The following is a 24,438-nucleotide window of genomic DNA, read 5'->3' as shown; positions in this document are numbered from 1 at the left end:
TTGTCAGATTCCTTGAATGATTTGGTAATATAAATGCTATAAATTTAGATGCTCAAGAGGGCTTCGGTAAAAAATGAATGTCGCTTGAAAAACAGTTAAGTCAGTCATCAGATCATTCTATAGCAAATTTATAATTTGAAGTGTTTCTCTCTTTGTCCCCCTTTTAGCTTGTCAAAATCCCTAAAAATGATCCCCCCAACGAAGTGCATACCTTTAACTTCTATTTGTCAAATGTGGGTAAAGACAACCCTCAAGGCAGCTTTGACTGCATCCAGCAAACCTTCTCCAGGTAAGTGCGTTCCAAGGTATGCTGAAGGGAAAATGATTTTTCTTTGAGGGTTTTCTTTTTTAATTCTACAATAAAATACATGGTAGTCATTCCGTAAATATTTACTGACTTGAATGGTAGGGCTTATTTATTTATTTGAGAAATATTGAGCACATACTATGTGCTAGAAATTATATTTGTCACTGTAGGATACAATCACAAAAATTTTAAGATTTTTGCCCTTGAGGAATTTTTAAGGTATAGATTTTATACCTATAAAACATGGTTTATTTTGTTTATTTTAATTAAAGACAAGTTTGAGGGGTTTTTAAATTTTTATTCACTGAATATAAATAAGAGTGTTTATAGTATCCTCAGGACTCACACTCATAGATAAAGGAGGAAAATATACGTGTGTCTTATATATCCCCTTCCTCCTTCGCTGTGCAAGGCTTGTTTTAAGATAGGTTTTTAAAAATCTTTATTCTGCAGCAGAATGGAAACTAGAAATTAACCCCAGTATAGCAGTCATTTCTGATTTTCAGGGGAAAAAAGGAGGGAGGAAGACAAAAATACACACCCATAGCCCAGGGTACCCACTGGAACCCTTATCTACTTAGGTCCTCTGTAAACACTAAGCTACTTGTTACACTCTTCTTTGCTGTGGTTGTTTCTGATTAAATAACGGCCCCTCATGGGAGTTTGTTCTGCCTGTGGATAAAGACAAGGCCTTAGAGCCCCCAACCTCCCGAGAAACACTGACATTGGCCGAAAGTTCCCCAAGGCCCCCAGGGCCATCCATCCCTATCTCTCCTCTGTGTTGTACTTGAAACTTTAAGTGTTTGCTGTGTGTGGGAGAAAGGAAGGGAAAGTTGTGTTCCAAGTAAGCAGGGAAGGCAGAGATACAAAATAAGACACTTCACTGAGAGAGGTCTAAATTTCTTCTCCCATTTAAGGCGACTAAATAACTTTTTGCTTTATCTTAATCTGCCATTTTCCCTGAGTATATGTTAATTTTGCTTTCTAAAAGTTGCCTTCCCCCAAACTTACATTTTTTGGTATAAATTGCATGAGTTTTAGACTCTGTAGACTTTTCTGCACTGTCCACAGTGATAGCCACTGGCCACATGGGGCTATTTACATTTCAGTTGATAAAAATGAAATAAAATTTAGTTCTTCACTCATACTAACTACATATTATAGGCTAAATAACCACATGGCTAGTGGTTCTCATAGTGGACAGCACAAACACAGAACATTTTAAATTGCAGAAATTTCTGTGGGACAGCATTGTAATAGATCATAGAATCACCAAGTACAAGGGTCCTCGGTGATTGTGTGGTTCCACCCCTTCACTTCACAGGTTGCATAGCTGGTTGGTTAGTGACTGGGCTGAATGAGAACTGAGTTCTAACTCATACTTCAGTGTTCTTTACATACCACAGGGCACACCGATTTCTAATAGTGCCATTACCTGTAACACTTGTCTTAAGAGAATTATTTTAGTACAGTGAGAACATTTTGACATCAAACTGAACTATGTCCCATTAGGAATTTCATTAAGGAACTTAATTCCCTCTTCAAAACCAGGCCTATCATAGGTAATATGGTTTCTCCGTTACATCACAGATACCCTGTGTGTTTATTTCTACCTTGTTTGGAGAAAGATTTAAGGTCACTTTATAAAACTACACATGATGTGCCAACAGAAAAGAAACAATTATTGTGAGAACATTGTCATAAATACATTCGTATGATCCAAGTGTGGTATGAATATAAATTGAAATTTGCCATCATAAAAACAAAAGCACTCAGAGTTCCAGTTTTTATCCTGGCAAGAAAACCTTTTTATAATCTGGCTCCACCTTTTCTATTCAGTTTGATTTTTTATTTTCCATATATCTTGTATCTCCTACAGTTGTGCAAGCTCCTTAAGGGCAGGGGCTTTCTTACACTCATTTTCCAGTCTTACAGTGTTGGCTGAGCTCCATAAATAGATGTTCAAAAAATATATATCAACTAGTCTTCTTTCTTATCTTTCTTTTTAAATCTCCTTGGGCCTCGCTTTTCTCATATGTAAGATGGTGGAAATCCCACACTCAAAAATTCCTTGAATCTGCCCATTCACAGGCCTAGTGAAAATACATAATACAGCTCTGTAAATAATGCATACTCAAGTATAGGAAACAGTGAGCTAGGCTAGAGAAGGACTGTAGGAACATTTATGCACATATGTCAAAGTATTTAAACTTTTAAGGTAACTAAGTTCAAAAGGGATGAGTGGAGAATTCTGGAGAGTACCTTCTTGCCCACAGGGTTTATAGCTGTATTTTGTTTTCATGTAAAGATCTGTTTCTTGACCTTGGATGGTGAAAACTGTATCTTCATTGTGATTGGCAATAGGTTCAGCTTATTCTCACTATGTAAATTACTTAGTAAATCATAAGGGGAGATGTTGAAATTCAAACTTCCTGCCACCAGACCTTCACACTGCAGACTTTTCTCTACTGCAGTCTTTTCTTCCTACTCATCCTCCCTCCCTACCCCTTCCTTTCTCTCCTTTCACTGGATTTTCAGCTCAAGTAGGCCTCATTAAAAAAGAGAATAAAAACAAAAACCGGGCTTCCCTGGTGGCGCAGTGGTTGAGGGTCCACCTGCCGATGCAGGGGACACGGGTTCGTGCCCCGGTCCGGGAAGATCCCACGTGCCACGGAGCGGCTGGGCCCATGAGCCATGGCCCCTGAGCCTGTGCGTCCAGAGCCTGTGCTCCGCAACAGGAGAGGCCACAACAGTGAGAGGCCCGCATACCGCAAAAACAAAAACCAAAAAAAACCCAAACCCGCCTCCCTTATACTCACTTCTGGACCCGAAGTCTGGCTTCAGTCCCCGCCATTCCACTGAAATATGCTTCTCGAAGAGAGCCTTTACCTCCTTGCCCATGAACCCAGGGGATGCTTATTGGTTCCTTATTATTCTGGACTTGTTGCCAACATTTCACACTGTGGACCACTCTCTGATTCTTGAAGTATTCTATTCCCATGGCTTCCATGACACACTGCTCTTCTAATTTCCCTCTACCTCTTTGGTCTCCTGTGGTCTTTTTATCTTCCTATTGATTATTTTAAATATTAGTGTTATTCACAGTCCATTCCCTCCTGAGACTGCTCCTTACTTCTTCAAAGTCACCAACCAGGTCCAACACTGAATTCATTTTCTCTCTCCCATCCGTACTCCGGTGTCTCACATGGCAGCTCCACACACCTAGTAACTTGGGCACAGTCTTTAACGACCACCCACCCAACCCCCACCCCCAACCCCTGGCCATGGCTAATCTCTGACCAAATCCTGTCAATGCTGCCTCCTCACTATCTCTGGAATCTGTTTACTGTTCTGCATTCACACTGCCCTACCCTGGTTCAAGCCATTGCTTCTTGTCTGTAATCGTTCAGTAGCCTCTTAACTGGTCTGCTTTCACAAGAGTGCCCCCTTCCTTCCAATCTGTTCTTCATCCAGATTGATTTTTCTACGGAATAAATAAGACTATTTTCAGTCTCTGTTATTCTTGGGGAAAAGTCCAAAATTTATACTATGACCTCCAAAGCCCTGTGTGATGCACTTCTTATACCCTCTTTTCATCCTCACCTCTAATTGTTCTTGCCAGCTCCCTTTGGTCAAGCTGAAAACCTCCTCCTTGTTCCTCTGGGCCTGCACACATTGGTTATCCCTTTAGAACACTTTTGTCCTTCCCCCTTGTCTAGTTATCCCTCTAGATCAGCTCAATCACCACTTCCTCTAGGAAGCCTTTGCCTTGCCCACAAGTCCAGGTGAAGTACCTTCCTGGGGGTTCCCTGTTCCCTGTCACTTGTCACACTGCATCATAATTTCCAGTGTGCTCATCCTTGTCGCCCATTAGACAGAGAGCTCCTTGAAGGAGGGACCGCATCTGTCAGTCCTTGTCACAGCCCAGGTACCTCACACATTGCCAGGCACACAGTCTCTCTGCCCAATAAATATTTATGAGAAGAACGAACTGATTTTTTTAAAATAGCATTTGTACAGACAGTTATTAGCAACTTACAAAAATTTTATCAACCCTTATTTCTTAGCATCATAACAAAGCTACTTCCAATTAAGTTAAGAAATAGAATATCAGAGCTGTAGTGACATTTTCATTACTTCTACATTCTAGTCTGTTTTAAGGCCATAATAATTTCTTTTTAAAATACTAGCATAACTGTTACCATAATCCCCTAATATTAGCATAATACTTTGAATACAGAGCCGTCTTCCTGGCCAGTGTTAATATTCGTGATTGTGTAAATAAAAGGTTTCTTTTTTTAATATTTCTGCAAAAATCTCCTGTCCAGTATTTTTCAGTATTTGCTATATCAAAAGATCATCTTATAGAGATTTAACAATGGTAAATATAAAGTTACAATTTTTTAGGGTATTTGGGTGAATAGTAATAAATTAAACTATGATATTTGGCAGTACTTTAGCCTTAAACTTAATATCTTATTAAAAATAAAAGGCATTATTATGGTGGGTCTGTTTCATCTAGTCAGTTCTAAAGCATACATATTATGGTTCCATTAAAAGTAAACTTTTAACATTTCTCACATCAGTGGTAGATAATTCTTTTAAAAATGACAGTAGAACTACAGTCCCCATCAAGACTCTGGTCTTCATTCCAAGTACTGATTCTTTTTTTTTTTTTTTTTTTTCAACATTTCATGGATTTGGTCTCTGAGATCTCATTTCACCCATTCTATCCAGAATATGGAAAAAAAAAATGTGATATCAAATGAAGAGGAGAAACTTAAAAATTTTTAAGTAAGCTTTACATTTTAAAATGACTAATATTAGTTATTTTGAATTGCAAAGTTATTATTAAAGCTGCTGGTTTTAGGATTATACAATTTCTGCTTGCCTTTATTATGCAAAATGTGGGACATATCTAACAAGGCACCATCTTACCTGACAGCTCTGGAGCATCCCAGCTCAATTGCCTGGGATTTATACAAGATAAAATTACAGTGTGTGCAACAAATGACTCGTATCAGATGACACGAGAAAGAATGACCCAGGCAGAGGAGGAATCCCGCAACCGAAGCACAAAAGTTATCAAACCTGGTGGACCATATGTAGGTTTGTATAGATACCTTTCTCCTTCTTGCTGATTGATTGGAATCATTCAAGATCACTCTAGGTAAATATTGGTAATATTACTTAATGAAAACACAGAAATTAGTTTTCAGAACACTTTGAAAAACATGGTCAAAAGTCATTTATTCTCTTCATACTGCTGATAAATTGAAGAGATTGAAAAGTTTTATTTCTTTCATAAATCCCAGATCCTCTACTGGCCATTTGTTATTACTTTACAATCCTGGGATCTGCTCAAGTTACTTTATTATGTGAGATTGTGATAGTGGTACTGTTGTGTTTTCTTTGTCACTGGATGATGTAATTTCAGTGGTGGACAGTATAGTTCTTATTTTGTACTTCTGGAGAGTTATTTTTATAGTAAAATCTATTAGTAGAACTTATGAGTTTTCTATTAGCAGAATTTCAAAGGATCTTTGCACAACAAGGAGTTTTTATTGCAAAAGTATTAAAACGTGCTTATAGCAAAGCATTAGGGTGATGCCTCTTTGGTACCTCAATTGTGATGTCATCTCAATTATGGATCCTCATCCTCATCTCTCCATTAATTAAGAACCTGCGCTACCCCCATCACCTTTATCATCAGCTCACTCAAATATCCATCAAATCGAGGGGAATTAAGACCAGACCCGCAAGTTGAGTCTCTCCTTTACGAGCAGTGACCCTGACAGTTTTAAAGAGTTAATTCACAGTGACTATTAACAGTAATAGAGTCACGCAGAGTGAAGATGAGCTCTATGAGGCCTCGGTCAGTTTAATAACACAAGTCACTGGATAGTAAATGATGAAAGGATATTAATTTGAAAATGTAAATGCTAACAAAAAGTCTCTTGAATAACCAGATCCCTTAATCAACATCTTTCCATGGTTTGGTATAATTCTACTTCTGTATTTTCCCATTGCTGACCCAGCTACAATACATTCAGCTTTGAGAAGCTCCACTAGTATCTTTAATAAGTATTTCTTTGGAACAGAGCCAGTGCTCCTGGGACTTGGTGCTTAGCTTAGATACATTTAGTTTGGTTTAACAACAATTCATGGCTTCCCCAGGTATCTGTACTCACGGGGCCCAGTTTCTGCCCAGTAACTTACTAGCAGTGAGATTTTTCATCTTCTCTTTCCTGCTGAATGAGGTAACAACTTCCAACCTCCTTTCTTTCTTTCTTTATTCTCATAGGTAACTTAATTAACTTTAGTAGGCTAAATCTCAAATTGTTTTAAAAATGTACAAGATCTGCTGCTCTTAAATTTAAGTGCACGCTATGAATTTGCCGTCCCTTTTGCTTTGAGAGTGTTTTTTAAGTCCAATACTACCAATTTATAAACAGTAAGACAAATTGGTATGTTTGACAAAGGAATAGAAGACTACAGCAATCAAAATGATTCTTTTTTCTTCCCAATATAACTATCTGAAAACCTTCACCTTGATTTACTCCAAAGCTTGAAAATTAGCAATGATCACCGTACTTTTCCATTGAAAGATCCTTGGGCGTCCCCTATGTCCATGTGTTTTTGTTTGTTTTGATAGGGTCGGTACAGTTCATTCCCAGCTTACACAAGAGACTTTTCAACACCCAGAATTACACAGGCCATACATGCCCTGATGGTATGGGAATTTTGGAACTTGCAGGGTTTCGTATAGGCACTACAGATAATTTATATACATTTTTTAGAGTGACCACATAGAATTTGAGGTTATCTAAATTTAAATCTGAACCAGATTACATCTATGCCATTTTAAGAAGAGCACACATATGTTCCCCCCCTGCAGAGCCCCACAGTGACCTCTGCCAGACAAGTGCTCTGTTTAACCTTCTCCTCTGTGCTGTGTCCTCTGTGCCCTGGGCTACTCACCATCACAGCAGTGTTCTTCTCTGGTCTTAAATCTTGTCATTAACCTCCTCAGCCCTTTATTCTCTAGGTCAAGTAACCCCAGCTCCTTTTAACTTTCCTTAATATGGCCTGTATCCCAAGCCTTTAATTATTTTTATTGCTCTCCTCTGGACTGCCTCCAGTTCTTCACCTCAGAATTCCAAACTGCACACACTACTCCTAAGAAAAGACTAATCAATTCTGAATACAGTAGAGCAAAAGACTAGTATCTGGATTGGCTTTTCTGGTGTTTCTTTTTGATTTTTTTACTCTTCCTTGTTATGGCATGTTTTGATCTTTTTCTTCTAACTGTATCCATTGCCAGGCCTTTACCATGTTTCTTTCCTTCCAGGCAGTTTGTATCCTCCTGCTTTTTTCAGTATCTCAAAACTGACCCATTTAGTTCTTTAAAACGCTAGTCAGTCACCCTTCAATACTAATACTACTCAGCACTTCCTGAGTGCTTGCGATGCACAAGGCACTGGTTAGCACTTCACATGTAGTTATTCATCTAAATCTCACAATCACCGCATGAGCTGGGTTATGACTGCCTCTCCATTTTACATATCAAGTTGTTGGTATCAGCAAATAGCAAATGATAAGAGTTTGGCCTCATTAACAAGTTATGTTTCTTTCATAAGACAACAGGAGATACCTCTTTAGTTCTTAATTGAATATATCATATAAAATGATACCAAAAGCTGACCTCTGCCAGCTTAGAAGCCTTTGCAGAGCAAGGTTTCTTTTAATAGTGTCAGCCCGAGTAGAGGACAAATAGGAATAATGTTGGTCTCACTGTGGGGGGTATGGTGGCATCATCCAGTCCTCTGATAGTTGAATTAGGGCACAAGCCCAGTTTAAGGAAGGGAAGGCTGTGCTCTTAGGGGTCAGCTTGCCTAGGCAACCAGGAATGTGAGCTTCTGTGACCTTCTAGTGGGCTTGGGGTGGGGAATGGGGGGAAGGCCTGTTTTGCCTGGAGAGGAGCACAGGAGAAGCTTTAACCTAGAAAACATTGTTATTATTTCTTCAGTAATATTTCCAGTTCTAGTTATGCCATTGATATCAATGATGAGCATTGTTGTGTTGTTATAATCCTTCCCCATTGTTTAAAAAAAAGAAAAAAGAAACTTATCACTTCTAGTTTACCAGTATCTTAAGTCTGCTCACTGACTCCTATCTAAATTCTGGAAATTTATTGAATTGTAAATTTTGGTTATTTTATATACCTAATATCTATTTAGGTATATAAAATAACCCAAACAACCTGATTTCTAGGATCCTTTTTCCAGTTTTCCCAACTTTTCCCCCCATCCTCCTTATTTTTGATGTTAGTACATGTTTGAGTGACCTTGGACAAATCAATTAACATCTGGAGACCTTAATTTTCTCAAATATTAAAATAAGGGGTTTGGGGCTTCCCCGGTGGCACAGTGGTTAAGAATCCACCTGCCAATGCAGGGGATACAGGTTCGAGCCCTGGTCCGGGAAGATCCCACATGCCGCGGAGCAACTAAGCCCGTGCGCCACTACTACTAAAGCCCGTGCACCTAGAGTCCTTGCTCCGCAACAAGAGAAGTCACCGCAATGAGAAGCCGGCACCACAACGAAGAGTAGCCCCCGGTCACCACAACTAGAGAAAGCCTGCCTGCAACAACGAAGCCCCAACGCAGCCATAAATAAATAAATAAATAAACTTATAAAAAAATAATAAATAAATAAGGAGTTTTGCACTTAGATAACATCTAAGGTCCTTTGTAGTTCTAGCAGTCTATGACTTGTTTATATATGTTTTGATAGTAAACCTTTTGAAGAAGTGATCTCAAATGCTAAGTAGTGGAGATGGATTTCATTGCAGTGGATTATGTATTTAACCATGACAGAGTCACACCACTGTCAAGGTCCTGCCAGTGTTTTTAAAACCTTGGGTCAGTGTTGCCAGGGTTTTTAGTTAGGTTCCACAGAACAGAAAAACAACTGCAGAAGACGGTTGCCGTCCCTGCTCTCTTTCTGATTGTCTGTTTTAACACCTTCCTTTCAGATTGTTTACTCAGAGTCATTAGACGGAGGGCTAAGTACTTTTACCATCTCATATTAAATGGAGAAGCTAGCAGTGGACTCCTTGTTATGAAACAAAACGGTTCAGATGTAGTCCCAGATTACCCAACTCTGTCCGACCCGCTGCTGCTGTTTATATAAGGAGCCCAGGGAATTGATTAGCAGTTGGGTCTGGGAAGAGAATTAGGTTCTCCCACAGGCTTTATTAAAAGGGCTTTTCTGAGGCAAATGTAAAAAATAAAAATAAAACCTTTCTTCTGCCCACTTTGAACCACATTTTCCTGCTCTTTTTTTGCTTTAGCATCTCAATTCTGTAACTGCTTAGAGTACTAATGTTTTCTTCATTTATAGCCTTTCTTACCTTAAATCAGAGGACTCCTTCCTGGTTGAATAGGCACAAATTGATGGGGAGGCAGGGAGCAAGTGATCTTTGTGCAAAACTCTGTGGCCCAGTGTGGCTGGATTCTTCTTTCATCATTTGAAAGAAATGGGTTAGCCTACAACTTGCTGTTTAAAATGAGGTAAAGGTGAAGTGAGTGTTTTGTGGGTAGGAGATTCATGGACCAATGATAGCCTAGCATTAGGCCCCAGGTGAGACTCCAATGCTGTCACATCCCTGTCCAGATTCTAATTTCTTGTTAGCCATCATACTTTGACCCCTTTTAAGGGCAAAGTGAACCTCCCTTATTTGGTAGCCCTATGTCTACTTTGGGAGGGTGGGGTAAACTCAGGAGACCTAGGGGCTTTCCTGAGACTGTGGACCAGAGGTTGGTGAGACCTACAGAAGAGGTAGGGCAGCCTGCAACACAGTGATAGTCCTGTTTTTGTTTTTATTTGTATTTGCCTTCCTTGCTGGCCTGAATTCATTCTAAATGACCAGTCATGGTGTATGTGAGTTTAGTTAAAAACCATTCTCTGCTCATCCCACTCCCTAGAGACGAATGTGGGAGAGGGATCCATAGTCAGCTTGGTTTGGGGAAGTAGAAGTTAAACAGGTTTCAAGGGGGAGGGGAGTGTGGAATTGATAGCGTTTCCTAAACTTGTCTGACCTAACTCTATTCTTTCTTTCCAAAAATTCCTATTGAAATTTCAAGGAAGTAGTACTGTTTGCTAACACTATTGCAACTGAGAAGTGGTGGGTTGGAAGGTTTGCAATTGCCACTTTAGAAATTTCATTGTGTCTTCAGGCTCTGGCAGCCTGGTAATGTGCAAAAATACAGCACAGGCCACCTTGATTCTGCTCCTCTGCTGTCTGCTTGTTCACTTGCTGTCACTCACTTTGACACTTTGCTGGTCATTTCACTTTGCAAGTCATCAAAATCTAGGTCTGCTGATAGACAAAGCAGCCATAGCACTGCCTACAGGAAGCTTGCAGCCTAACATGAAGCAAGGGCAGACATTAGGCATTTGTTCATAAAACCTTTCCAACAAAGAAGTACAAGTAGGAAAACTTGGGTATTAATCGCAGAACCTTCCAAATGCTAAGTCAGCACTCTACTATTTGAGCTTATCCCATTGAAATCCTCAGTTTTCTCATCTGTGAAATAGGACCAAGGCCTACCTCATCAGGTTACTTTATGAGACTTTATATGTGTAAAGCTCTTAGCACGGTGTCCCTCCCCCATCCCATAATTGGTGCAAGGTAGATATTAGTTCCCTGCACATCTGACATTGATCTAACTACCTCTGAATTAAGAAAAATACAGAAAACAGATCTAAATCTATCTCCAAATCTCTAATTGTACCTTAATTTAATAGCTTTTCTTACCACTGGGCAGTGACCCTTTAATGTTGAGTTCCTTTGTTGTGCAGTATTTTGATCTGATATTTACAATTGGTTACCTCCAGATAGTAAAGAAATATAAGAGCCAGTGAGACCTTTCTTTCTCCTTTAGGTAGGATTGTATCAAACAAACAGCCCCTCTGGCCAGGCCTTGGGAACCCAGCATGGACAGAACTACTATTCAGTAAAGCTCCTGCCCCATTAAGCTGTTTTCATCCAAGCCAACAGCGCTTTAGAGACTGCTTTTACTTATCCATTGTTTCTAATTGCTAGTATTGTCCCTAATGCAGTTGTTCCACCTTGTATGTCATTACCAATTCTTCCCCCTCTTTAACCAATGGGCATAGAGTTGGAAGCTTTAGTAGTGATGTATGAGATTTCACCTCAGAAATCATAAAGCGAGGGTCTAATACAGTTTCATTCTAATCTCTCTTTCTTCAGCAAGGAATGGTTACCAGGTATTGTCAGTGACCAGCCAGGTACTGTTGGCTTCACACATCCATATAGTATTTAGGTCACTACAGCCCACAGTATTTTCTAGAAATAGCCACTTGCCAAACACTTGTCATTGTTAAGTTTGAGCAGAAAGTGTGTTAATTATGTGAATGGCACTGGCCTGTGCAGAAATGGTGTGAATGCCTGCTTTTAGCACTTTCCATTCCTCTAACTCACCTTGTAGTCTCAGCACCACAGAGGAGAGATCTGCTTGTCTGGCCCTCTTAGACTGTGTGGTTGGTTGGTTGGTTGATTGGTTTTGTTTTTGCTTTTTGACTCCTAGAGTATGTTATATCTGTTGAAAAGGAATATCACTCATGAATGCCCTGGTGAATGTTGACCCCAAATTATGCCTGACTCTCCTCTTTGTGGCTTCTGAATCTGTGAAATTAAGCTAATGACTGAGCTCAGCCAACAGTGTGTCCTTAGTGAGATAGACAGGTATTTTTCACATTTCACATATTCGTTGTATTCCTATCTGCCAACGAAATGACATACAATATGTAGGTTTAAGTTCTGTAAGTAGCACAGGTGAGTATGGAGATTACTTTATTTCCACTTAACATCAAATGCCTACAACCTTAAAATTTCCAGTGTGTTGCTATGGTGTGTGTCACTAATTATTATCCATGTGTATAGCTAAGTGGCCAAAATAGTTTTATAATACATATTTATTCCAATAAGTGCTTCTGTCAGAAAGTTCTGAATCTGCATTTTAGGCCATTTATTCAGAATGCTTTCTGTTTGCATATCTTTTTAAAGTGAAAACTGAAATATGAAGTCTTTATTCCTTCCAGAATGAAGAGGTACCTAAATCAGAGTTGTGGAAATTGAGATGCTCATTATATTATCACCCGCAAATGTGTAACAATGTCATTTCTACTGGACTTTAGGGAAAAGAGTGCAAATTCGGAAAGCACCTCAAGCTGTTTCAGATGCAGTGCCTGAGAGGAAAAGATCAACCCCCATGAACCCTGCAAATACCATTCGAAAGACACATAGCAGCAGCAGTGTTTCCCAGCGGCCATATCGGGACAGGGTGATTCACTTACTGGCACTGAAGGCCTATAAGAAACCTGAGCTGCTAGCTCGACTGCAGAAAGACGGTGTCAATCAGAAAGACAAGAACTCCCTCGGAGCAATTCTGCAACAGGTGAGGAAGGCTGGAGAGAGTTCCTTCTGCTTACTTTCTTGTTGGGGAGTTCATTTAAGAAGGCTTGTTGCCGTTATTGTTGTTATCATTATTACTGAGGTAGAGAAATTTCAGGATCGTTTTGATCAATGGTATATGAATATTAAGTTAAATCATCCTGACTTAAACATTTAATTAAAAACTAATTGAAATGTAGACATTTATACTAGGTTTTATAAGTTAGAGCCTTCTGAATTATCAAGTTTCGAGTCATTATCTTCATTTGGGTTAAACAAACTTTGCCCTGAAATTCCATTAAAAAAAAGTAAATGAAGGTTTGGTTATCTGCTTTTAGTCTTGAATCCGCTAAACTATTGCCATAATTTTTATTGGTTTATGTAGGTGAAATTATACAATGTGTTTTTATCAGTCTTTGGTCGGTATAAGCTAGACTATTTTTACCTGCTAAATAGTTTTGGATGTGTCTTGCCCTGCATGCTGTTTTCGCCTGTAATACTCTGCCTTTTTCAACCATTGGGTATGCTGAAATCAGTCACCTGTCTTCATTAAAGGATATGAATATGTAAAGTATTAGCACTGATCAGTTACCGTATAATCACAAGCTTAAGTATAAAAGTAAGTAATTTTGTTAAAATCAACAGTTCATCAGACTGTAGCTTCCTGTATTTTTTAGAACGACTTTGTGTCATAAATGTTGATTAGTATTCAAGTCCACCAGAAATGGAAGTCTGCTTTCTTTATTTTTTTCTAAAGCAGTAACATTTCCAAAGTTGTTCTTAAATTTTGTCATTAAAAAATAAAATAAAATGAACCTGCAGGTTTTCATGTATTATTCAAAGAATAACATTTTTAAGTCCTTTTCATCTGTTTTCTCTTATATTCAAGACATGATACCAAATGTCATGAAAGAGTAAAACCATAATCTCCAGTTCTGGGTTAACCAATCCCCAAGGTATCTTTGGCAATTTCAGGGATCTTATTAAGTCATTTGAGCACTATTTGGAAACACTTAATTTAAACCCATGTGTCAAATAGCAGTTTTAAGAGCTCAAGAGACAGGATGAAAGAATGAATGAGGATGAGGGTATAGGTGTGTGTGTGTGTGTTCAGTTTTTTATTTGGGGAAGGGGGGAGGTTCAGGTTATAAGTCAAAATATTTGGTGACTGAATCTCCAGAAAGGTTGTAAATTACCTCCTAGGTTAGAGGATGAGAGGGCAAAATGATGGCAGAGGCAGTTCACCCAGAGGCTGCTACTGATGTATGTCAGTAGTCATGTGATCATGAATATGTGTATAGATATAATTTTTAAATGTAGGTATACTTAATTCCTGAGCAAGTGGGATATGAGTATCATTACTATTGTTTATTTGATAGAATCTAGAGCATAGTCTCATCCTAGCTCCATATTAGAATCCCTTAGAGAACTTTTTTAAAATGCCAGTTCCTGGATTTCGCCCCAGACCAACTAAATGGAGCAACTGAATGGATATTGAGCCATTGACTGAGAAGGGGAGGGATAGAAAAGGAACAAGAGTATGCAGAGGAATCAGGAATCCTGTCTTACATACATACTATTTGGACGATGTCTATTAGACATATCCAAATGGAGATGGATATTCAGTAGGTAGTTATATATATATAAGAGTCTGGTGTCCAGAGGACAGTTGAAGCTAGAGTTATAGCTTAGGAGCTAGCAGAATATAGATTGTAAGATGGTTGTATTTATTCCACTTCGAGAAATCGGGTTGTATCTCATGTTAATTTATTTGCAAATTTGAATTTTAAGATAAACCTATCATTTTCTACTGTATATCAACATTAATGTTAGTATTCAGCTGAGCTGTGGGAAAAGCATAAACTATCATATTATATTTTATAGTACTTTTAGAAGACACAGAAAGAAGTGAAGTTATTAAAAAAGACCATTCCAGTAGGGAATGAAAAGAATATCTTTCTGCCAGCATTGAAAATGACTCGTGGTTCGGCCCCTGAATCCATACATTCATGTTGTTAATGGAGCCTGAGCCTGGATACACAAAGAACCGTAGTTAAGGGATAAGAAAAGATTACACTTGCAAATAATAACAGTAATGTGGGGGTTATTTTCGTTTCTGTTTCCGTTTATTGGTTTGGGGGAATTTCAAGGACTTTGAAAGAGTGGTTCTTCAGGAGAACTGGCAGCTATAACGAGCAAGCTTAGCAAGCCAAGAAGATGACAGACAAGATTATCAGAATTGATACTGTTTATGGAGATAATTTCTGTTGATTACTGGATAGGAAAGTTTGTAAACCAACATATGGGCACTGTTTGGTTTCTACTTAATACAAGTGATCAAGGACTTGTAACTCAAAAGTAATGGAATTAATAGCCAGAAATAAATAATGAAGATGTTAAGAAAACTGTTTTGGATTCCTTTGACTAGAAAAAAAAATGATTAAAAGAAAAAATCTTCCTCCACTTTTTGCATAATGTAGGATTACTATTTAACAAATGCAGTGGCCATCCAGGAAAAAAATATTTAACTATGTATATAAAGTTTTATTTAATTCCCCAAATGAAGTCAAAAAGCATTTATTGAGATCTGGCATATGCAAAGCTAGCAGTCCCTTGGAGCCATTTGATATAGTTATTTTCAGTATAAATCCAAAAGGTTGCCTGTTTTAGGTTAAGAAATAGCAAAAAGAACTAATGCTCTCTTTTCACACCATGTACCAGGTAGCCAATCTGAATCCTAAGGACCTCTCATACACCTTAAAGGATTATGTTTTTAAAGAGCTCCAAAGAGATTGGCCTGGATATAATGAAATAGACAGACGGTCATTAGAGTCAGTGCTCTCGAGGTACGTTCTTATTTTTTTTTCCTTTAAAAATTATGCAAATAAGTAATTATTATAGTCATTGTTATTTTAGTATTGAGATGGGAAAAACGAAGCAGGGGTAGGCTTTCTATCATGAACATTTGAAAATTGTCCCCCTAACTGGAACTTGTGTGTCCTTTCCAGAAAACTAAATCCATCTCAGAATGCTGCCAGCACCAGCCGTTCAGAATCTCCTGTATGTTCTAGTAGAGACGCTGCATCTTCTCCTCAGGTATTGCATAAAATTATATAATCATAGCCCTGAAATGGACTTTAGGGGACACCTTGTTCAGGTTTTCTGATTTATACGTGAGAGAAATGAGACCCAGAAAAGCCGCACAGCTTCCCTACCCAAAGTTCACGGCAGAGCTTACTCTAGAATTCAGGTCCCAGCTCCCAGCCCAGAACTCTTTTTCACCATATAACACTACATTAAGTCAAGGTACTTAATGTCTACTCTGATTTTCAATCCTTGAAGTTCACGTTTTGTTGTAAGATTATCTACTTTTCCATTTGATCACTAACTTATCCAGTCCCATATCCAGTCTTAGATTATATAGAAAATAGAAGATATTTAAATTTATCTGAAGCACGTTCTTGGGGAAAAATGTTTTTAAAATAAGCAAATAAAAAACTCTGCTATTTCCATATGTTTTCTTAAAGTACTTTTTGATTAGATCCCAATCAGAATATTCCAGTGCGACTCCATTCCAGCTTAGAGTTTCCCCCCAAAGATTCAGTTGGAAAAAGGTGGGGAGATCCTGGGCGACATAAGAGGTCAAGCCCACCTGGTTCTCAGACAGCCTTGAACTCTCTCAGGTCTTCGAGACTGGCAGTGAGACAAACCGCTCTACCCCAGTGCTGTTGACAGAGTGCTCCTTTCTCTGGACCCCCCCTCCCAAGGCTTAGGGAGACAGGACAGATGTGTTGAGAACAGTAAGCGTGCCCTGGGCAAAAGGCTATTCACGTGTCAGAAAATGTTAGAAACCTATTGTGAGGAACAGAGGAGGAACAAAATAAAAGCAATTCTTTCCTTGCATGTATGTTGTCTACAGAAGCCTCAAATGCCAACTACTATAAAGCTACTTATACTCTGATCTAATTATGTACTAGGTGTGAGATCAGTGGCCCTAAATTCAACACAGAATAAATTAATGTGATGATTAACTATTATTTTCTTTCAAGCTGAAGTTTTAGCCACAGTATTACATTGGATGTATGCTTTGTACTTTTCAAATATCTGACTTTCCTTTTTATTTTAAATACTGTTATTGTTGTTGCTGGATTGGGCTAATATTAGCATGATTTTTGAAATTTTTTGAAATAGTAACTCCATGTAATTTTTATGGACTAGTTATTCAGACTTATCTTCCAATTCAGTGAAAAGATATATTTAAGGGAGAAAAAATTGGATGGCATTTCAGCAATGATAGAGATATGTAGAGAAATTATTCTGAATGTGCTGGTTGTTGCCATCTTAAGACAGCCAAAATATGTATAACTGGAGCATGTTAGCACATTCGAAGAGATCAAGTAAGTGTAGGCTTATTGCCCTGTACTTAACCCTTGTTGGTTCTGACAACCAGTAATGTTAAAAATTGCTTCTTCCTCTCACTGAATATAACTAGGTCAGCTGTGGCCAGCAGAGGAAGGAGGCCACCTCTATTTAATATACTCCTGAGTGGTATAATCCACATAAATTGGCCTAGTGTCTCAAGGAACTTAGGGTGGAGCTGTATGATCAGAAAGTATAAGTACTTCAAGAAACATATTTGCCAGATTCTGCTTTTTTACATTAGACATGAAAATTTATTGTAGATTGTTTGTGCTTAAGCTTGGAGGATGGTTAACACAGTGCTGGTAATGAATTTAGACTGGTTATAAATTTAAGTATGAATAAAATTACTCAGTTGTTCTTCTAGTAACGAGTGACACATGTATTGAATTTTAGTGCAAACTGGCTCATCTGTTTTCCCTGTTCCCCCCCCACCCCAGAAACGGCTTTTAGATTCAGATTTCATTGATCCTTTAATGAATAAAAAAGCTCGAATATCTCACCTGACAAATAGAGTGCCGCCAACATTAAATGGTCATTTGAATCCCACCAGTGAAAAATCTGCTGCAGGCCCCCCGCTGCCCCCTGCAGCCGCTGCCATCCCCACGCCTCCACCGCTGCCTTCAACCCACCTGCCTGTCTCCAATCCTCCTCAGACTGTAAATTCTCACTCCAATTCCCCTAGCACTCCAGAAGGCCGGGGGACTCAAGACCTACCTGTTGACAGTTTTAGTCAAAACGGTAGTATCTATGAGGACCAGCAAGACAAATATACCTCTAGGACTTCTCTGGAAACCTTACCACCTGGTTCAGTTCTACTAAAATGTCCAAAGCTTATGGAAGAAAACCATTCGTCTCACAAAAAGTCCAAGAAGAAGTCTAAAAGACACAAGGAAAAGGACCAAATAAAAAAGCACGACATTGAGATGATTGAGGAAAAGGAAGAGGACCTTAAAAGAGAAGAGGAAATTGCCAAGCTGAACAACTCCAGTCTGGATTCCAATGAAGGTATTTTGCATTTGTAAAAACCAACTACATGGGTTAAATGAATGGGAAGAGCAGACTATCCTGAGTATGAGATTATGCTGCTTATAATTAGTAATGCTTTTTTATCAAATGACCTTCCGTTTAGTTATTAATCTTAGTATTGTCCTTTTGAGCAAATTTTTTTCTTGCATTTTACAGCAGTCATTTTCTGTCTCTTTTTAGCCAACTATTAAACATAGTTTCTATGTTTCTTAAGATGGTGACATTTGAAAATAACCCTGTCATCCTCCAAAGACCCCCTTTTAGAAGGTGAACTTTGTTGTGCTTTTCCAGAGCTGTCACAGTATTGTGCAACCTCAACATGACCTATTATATGCCATTCTTGAACTGATTTAACCAGACACACAATTAGCAATAAAAGTACTCAGGTCCTTCTTTACCAAGAAGCAGGGTCAACCCTGCTTTAATTAATAATAGCACAGGGGAAATGTCAAATTCTTTATAAAACAGGCGAGGTAAAATTATATATGCAGATCCATAACATCATCTTCATTCAGAGTGAAAGCAATTTGTCTTCTGCAAGGCTGTTGGTGATTAGCTTGATCGATCTTGGGTTTTTTTTTTTTTTTTTCAATTTTGAGAACACTGTTTTAGTTAGCAAACATCAACCATTATTAATAGATTTAACCATTTCAAGCTTTTGGAAGCTTTCAAAGCCAAATATCTAGAGACCCAAAGAAGCCTAAAATAATGCTTTACCTCTAAAGAAAAGCTAATCAGTAGAAAGACTGCTTACCTGAGGGTAGTGATCTTTAAAACCTAATGACACAATTAGATTTCTCTTATTTTATATATATAGAACTTAATGTCTTGCATACCAACATACAGAAGATTAAAAACCATCATTTAGGACTGCTGCCCATTTTAAACCCAGCATAACTAAGGTAAAATTTCCCAGGAAAATACAACTTCAGAAAAAGTACCTTAATGATTAGACTTTAAGGAATTTTATCTTTCTGTAATTTGCCCACAGTACTGAAAGTCTGTAATCCTTAGATTTAACTGACCATTTTTACCATAGGAGAGAAGCTTTGATTATGGAATAGTATGATGCAGTACCTTTATTGACCTGGATTGAGGATATTGCTTGTCAAAGCATATCTGTTGAAATATGTAGATCAGAATGGTAGTATATAGTGGCCCAAGAGGTAGGTGTAAGCTTTTTCCCTCAAACACTATCGTACTTGAATTTGCCAGATCAGGAAGAGAAAAAGAGATAATAAAACTTCATGTTCAGAGTTAGTAAGCCAGATTCCTGGGTATGCCCCACTCTCCACACTTCCCACCATCAGATGGTAATCCTGAGTCAGAGACTGGATCCCAGAATGTTGAGCACTATAGCAGAGTTCGAGTTTTCTCAGAGCTGGAAACCGAGAGAAGCAGGCCTAGTCTCTGAATCCTTCACTGAGGATGTAGTACCTTTCAAAGCCAATCGAGGTTATCACAAACTGAGGATAGATTCAGACCTACATCCTCTGCTCTACTGCAATTTATCTGGTGTCTGTGGCAAAGGAGAAGCCAGGTGATGTGCACTTGATGCCTTTTCCTTTAAGGCTCAGGCTGTTGTAAAAACAAGCTTTTACCTAAGCCTGAATCAAATACACACACACACACACACACGCACACACACGCACGCACGCACACGCACGCACACAAAATAAGCCCACAGAGTCTGCATAATTTGTTTAGTGCACTTTGTCCTTTAAAATATTAAACCAAGAAATTATTAAATTCTCACTTGTTTTATATTGAACATGTATGTTTTGCTAGCAGGCAGGGTTTGGGTTCGAGTTATTAATTTAATTCTACTTTGAATGATAAAAAATTAACCTCATAAAAAAGTCTAAACATACCCTCTGGAAAATGGTACCTTCGAACAAATGGAATACTGAGGGGTTTTATACACTATCACAGTGCAGTCCTGAGCAACTGGCACTTTATTTTGTCCTCTTAAAAACAAATCTGTGCAGTATTATGAGGGTTAGAGATTAGAGGAGTAAAAATTGGTGTTCACTAATAACTTATTTTAGATTACTTTAAACTGATAGGAAAACTTCCTGCCCAATTCCACTGTCTTCATACAAAAAGAATAGCAGTAAAAATACAGCCATCGAAATAGTCTGCTACCTGACTTCACTATCTTATCTGCCTTGTTTGAATCCTATGAAAAGTAGATGTTGATGTAAAGTTTGTATCTTCCGTTGTCTGGCTGCATCTGCCACCACAATCTTTGAATTGCTGGGCAGATGCCACAACTGTTGTTGAAAGAATAGAAGATTGACCTTGGGTTAAGATGGAATTCCTTTATTGTGCAGACACTGCAGTAGCCAGGGTGCTTTCAATGCCTGGCGTCGGTTCTGCTGGCGCTGGTCATAGGGCCTCTATTGTTCTTGTTCAATTGTATTCCTTGCTCACTATTGCTTATTGAGATGGAAGAATAGAATTTGAGGAAAAGTGTTCCAGATGTTTCTGATCTATTTTAGAATTATAGGCATTTTGTAACCATACCCTTTGGTGAACGCTTGAATTTTTTTTCTCTGTAGGAGTTAAAGAGGATTGCACTGCCTCCACGGAAGCTTCTTCAACAGTTGAACTCCCAGATTATTTGATGTAAGTTCAGATATCTGCTGATGGGAGAGAACTATTTAATTTTAGAAAGTTTGCAAATTCTTTTCTCATAATTTGCAAATCAGAAAAGTAGGAAGTTCCAGAAATAGAGTCCTGGAGCCACCCCTGCAACTGAAAGGCTGCCATTAAGCCTGCTCGTCCCCAGTCCACCCGTGTTGGCTTGAGCAGGTTGTGCCTTTCCCTGCTGTGAGCTCTGCTCGGTGGTCTTTAAGTATAGAGAAGCCTGTCCTTTGTTCCGGGGCCAGGCCAAGCGTTTGATTATGGAAGATTTCAGGGATCTGACTCTTCAAAGTCGAACAGTTTATCAATGCACAGTCATTCACTTGGGCCCCCCAAAGGGACAGTTTATTAGTGATAAAGTACTTAAACCTCTGCAGTTAACACAAGTAGAGACAGATGGATTTTTATTTAAATAAAGCTTTGCCATCGAATTAACTTTAAGAGGAGCAGTAAAATTTGATCATTTCACTTTAATACCGGTTATAGTATTTTTCTTGTTATGACAACAAGTTGCTCAGTGCTAAGCTGGGGACTTTTTTGTAACTGGTTATCACAGAAATTATAACTTGGACACATAATTCTAGCTTTTTTACAGACTCAGAGGCTTCTGTAAGAAGAAAATAATTAAGTTGCAAAAGCCTGGAAAAATGGAGAGTGAAAGAGCAAACAGATTTGCCTACCAATAGCTTTGAAAATGAACAAATATACAAATAGCTTAAATGTAGACTGGAAATGGAATCTGGGCTGTATGAACATTTTTTTCTCTATCAGTAGCATCTCATGGTGGACAAAGTTAAACTATGAAGTTTAGCACTCCATGTCCCATGAAATGTTCATTTCCAGAGTAGAGAACATTTTATACTAAAAGTGTGTTACTTTTGCTTAACAGTAGTGGTGAAAGCTATACTTATTGGGGAATGATATAGCATGAAACCGTAATGCTGGTTATCATCTCTTAACTAAAAGGAACCCAAGAAACCATGCTGAGCACTCTCTCATCTGAGGTGGTGTATGGTTTTAGAGTTCTGTCGGGGAGCTTGGAAAAGCTGCTGCCACTACGTTGGCCCCGGAAGGGCTGGATGGGGGACAGTGCCTGGCTCCACTGACGTGGGCATTCACCTCTCCAAATGCGTTTCCTTAAAAGTCTTGTGAAAGTTGGCCCCCTCAAATAACAGCTGCAGTACTGTGCTCTCATTCTCTTATGACGGAATTTGAATTTCTCTTTTTTGTAATAGTGCTGTATACTTGTTACATAGGACAAAATCATGTGGGGAGACTGAAAAATGATTCTAACCTTCCCCCCACGGATTCAGTGTTGCCGTGTTTTGTCAACTTAAGCAGTTAATTCTTTATTTAATAACTTGTTTTTAACGTACTGATCTACGGATGGTTGCTGCATCTGCCTCAGTGCACTTCTGTATGTTTGTCATTTTCTAGCTCTTTTAAAATCATGAAAGTACATAACCTATGTGATTGTTTGCTTAAGAGCAATTTATTTTAACAAAAGCTATCTTATATAAACATTGCAAATTTTCTTAAAATGATGAGAAAGCATGAATTTTCAGAAAAATCACTAAAAATACAGAACTTAAACTTGTTTCTTAAGAAAACCAAAAGGACATACTATAAAACCTTTAATGATCAACCTCTGAATAATTCATACTTAACCACAGTATTCCTAATTTTTATATAATAAGAATACTTCTGTTACTTGTGGTTGTGAATTATCCAAAGTATTTAACATTTTATTCCATCACTACGTTAAGAGCCAGCTGTAGAACCATAACAATTTTTATTAAAAATAGTGACATGCTTTTCATTCAAATGCCAGTATAACCAAATAATCTTCTATAACAGCAACACAACTGTTGGCCAGTTTGGTACTTTTCCCTGAGAGAATTATTAAATAAAATATGGAGGGTATGGCCTCAGGTGTGATTTTGAGAAAGTGGGATAAATATTTTGTATAACAAATTGAACCTGAGTTTCACGATCAGTTTAGCCATTTTGCTTATGTATGCTTATCCCCAGGAACCTCTTTCTCCGCCCCCCCCACCCCCCACCCCGGGCTCTCTCTGGTCTGCAGTCAGGACAGCCCGTGTCTAGAGAGGCCTGTTTCACTGCTTGGCTGGTGGTTTTCCTTTTATAGCAAGGACACTAGCAGGGCAGCTTTAAATCAGCATACTACCACTGTCTCAGTTACACTTAGAAAATTAAACCTCCACACTGTCTAACTCAGCATGAATAAAAATATTAATGAGGACATTAAGGTTGCTCACTGCATCACTTTTCTCACATTTCCAACTAGGCATCTGTGCTACTGCATTTTAAATAAAACTGGTAAGAATGTCTAAAACCATTTTGGAGAGGACTGAACTCCCAAAGTTTTCCACAATGAAGAGTATGTGTATACCCACTGGAGTACCCTGAAGCTCCTGCCACCTGCCTGAAATTGCTTTGAAATCTCCATTTTTATCTCAAAAAGTGAAGGGAATTTTGCATTCCATGACAGGAGCACAGAGTACAAAAAGACCCAGGCCCAGAGCCACAAACAAATAATATTAACTTTGATATTAAAATGCTGTTTTGACTTACCACCACTGAATAAACTGACACTCTGGGAAGGTGGCCTTCATTCACTAGGTCCCGAGAGATACTCACACCCTGAAGTAAAACATTTGTGGCCTTTTTATTAAGAAAATAAACTAATACTATAAAACTGGCTTTCTGTTACACAGAGTATGACATTAAGTGTTTGAAAAGAACTAGAGAAATACCTTTTTTTCCCCTTTTTTATTTTTTCTGGTCTCTCATTTTTAAAAAATGATAAAACAAAGCAGCAGGTCTACAAAGAGCTTTGACTTCAGCACTTAGTGACTGTGACATTCTCCCGGTTTCACATTACCCCTCCAATCCTTCTGTCCCCATGTGACTCGTAACAGATGGGTTGGCCTCTGCCGCTAGCATGGTAGTAAATTATTTGGGGTAGAGAAAGGTTTAGGAAGCTACATGTGTGTAAGTGTTGTCTTCTAGTTGCACTTTAATTCCATTTCCACCATGTTTTTTTTCACATTTATTCTTCTTCACTGAAGTTCTTAAACTCTCCTGTGGGATAATTTTACCAGGAAGGTCTTTGAAGGAGTGACAAGGCAGCAAGCAGTGGCAGAGCGGCATTCAGTCTAGGGAAACACGCATAGATATAGTTTCTAAATATTTGGTTTAAATCTCAGGCTTCTGCATCATGTTTATTCTGTAGCTCCTCTCCATTTATCGTTTGTCTTTTTTATTAGAAAATATATTGCTATTGTCTCCTATGAGCAACGCCAGAATTACAAGGATGACTTCAATGCTGAGTACGATGAGTATAGGGCCTTGCATGCCAGGATGGAGACGGTGGCTAGAAGATTTATCAAACTGGATGCACAGCGAAAGCGCCTTTCTCCAGGCTCAAAAGAGTATCAGGTAAACACGTTTGTTCCTAGATGGACTGACTTCTGTATTTTACCTTCTTTCTTTCTCTGCCCTTCCCATCCCGAGCCACCCTCCTAGCCTTCAG

The 24,438-nt window shown here is 38.6% G+C and overlaps 1 protein-coding gene across 8 annotated transcripts in view; it reads left to right on the top strand.

Moving 5' to 3' along the window:
* ELL2 (elongation factor for RNA polymerase II 2) overlaps positions 1 to 24,438 on the top strand; it is a 77,112-nt gene that overhangs the window by 45,420 nt on the left and 7,254 nt on the right. For 4 of the 8 annotated variants that reach the window (XM_067731279.1, XM_067731280.1, XM_067731278.1 and 1 more), the window contains 8 exons: positions 168 to 289; positions 5,253 to 5,416; positions 12,533 to 12,792; positions 15,510 to 15,634; positions 15,797 to 15,884; positions 17,648 to 18,215; positions 20,798 to 20,864; positions 24,173 to 24,344. In XM_067731279.1, the coding sequence (XP_067587380.1) occupies positions 168 to 289; positions 5,253 to 5,416; positions 12,533 to 12,792; positions 15,510 to 15,634; positions 15,797 to 15,884; positions 17,648 to 18,215; positions 20,798 to 20,864; positions 24,173 to 24,344 (1,566 nt within the window). Of the gene's footprint in view, positions 1 to 167; positions 5,102 to 5,252; positions 5,417 to 12,532; positions 12,793 to 15,509; positions 15,635 to 15,796; positions 15,885 to 17,647; positions 18,216 to 19,053; positions 19,215 to 20,797; positions 20,865 to 24,172; positions 24,345 to 24,438 lie in introns of those variants that run through there. The other 4 variants (XM_067731286.1, XM_067731287.1, XM_067731282.1 and 1 more) reach the window with 3 other exon arrangements.

Source organism: Pseudorca crassidens, chromosome 3, assembly GCF_039906515.1.
Source record: "Pseudorca crassidens isolate mPseCra1 chromosome 3, mPseCra1.hap1, whole genome shotgun sequence".
NCBI classification, from domain to species: domain Eukaryota; kingdom Metazoa; phylum Chordata; class Mammalia; order Artiodactyla; family Delphinidae; genus Pseudorca; species Pseudorca crassidens.
This window is presented reverse-complemented; position numbering and strand designations above follow the sequence as displayed.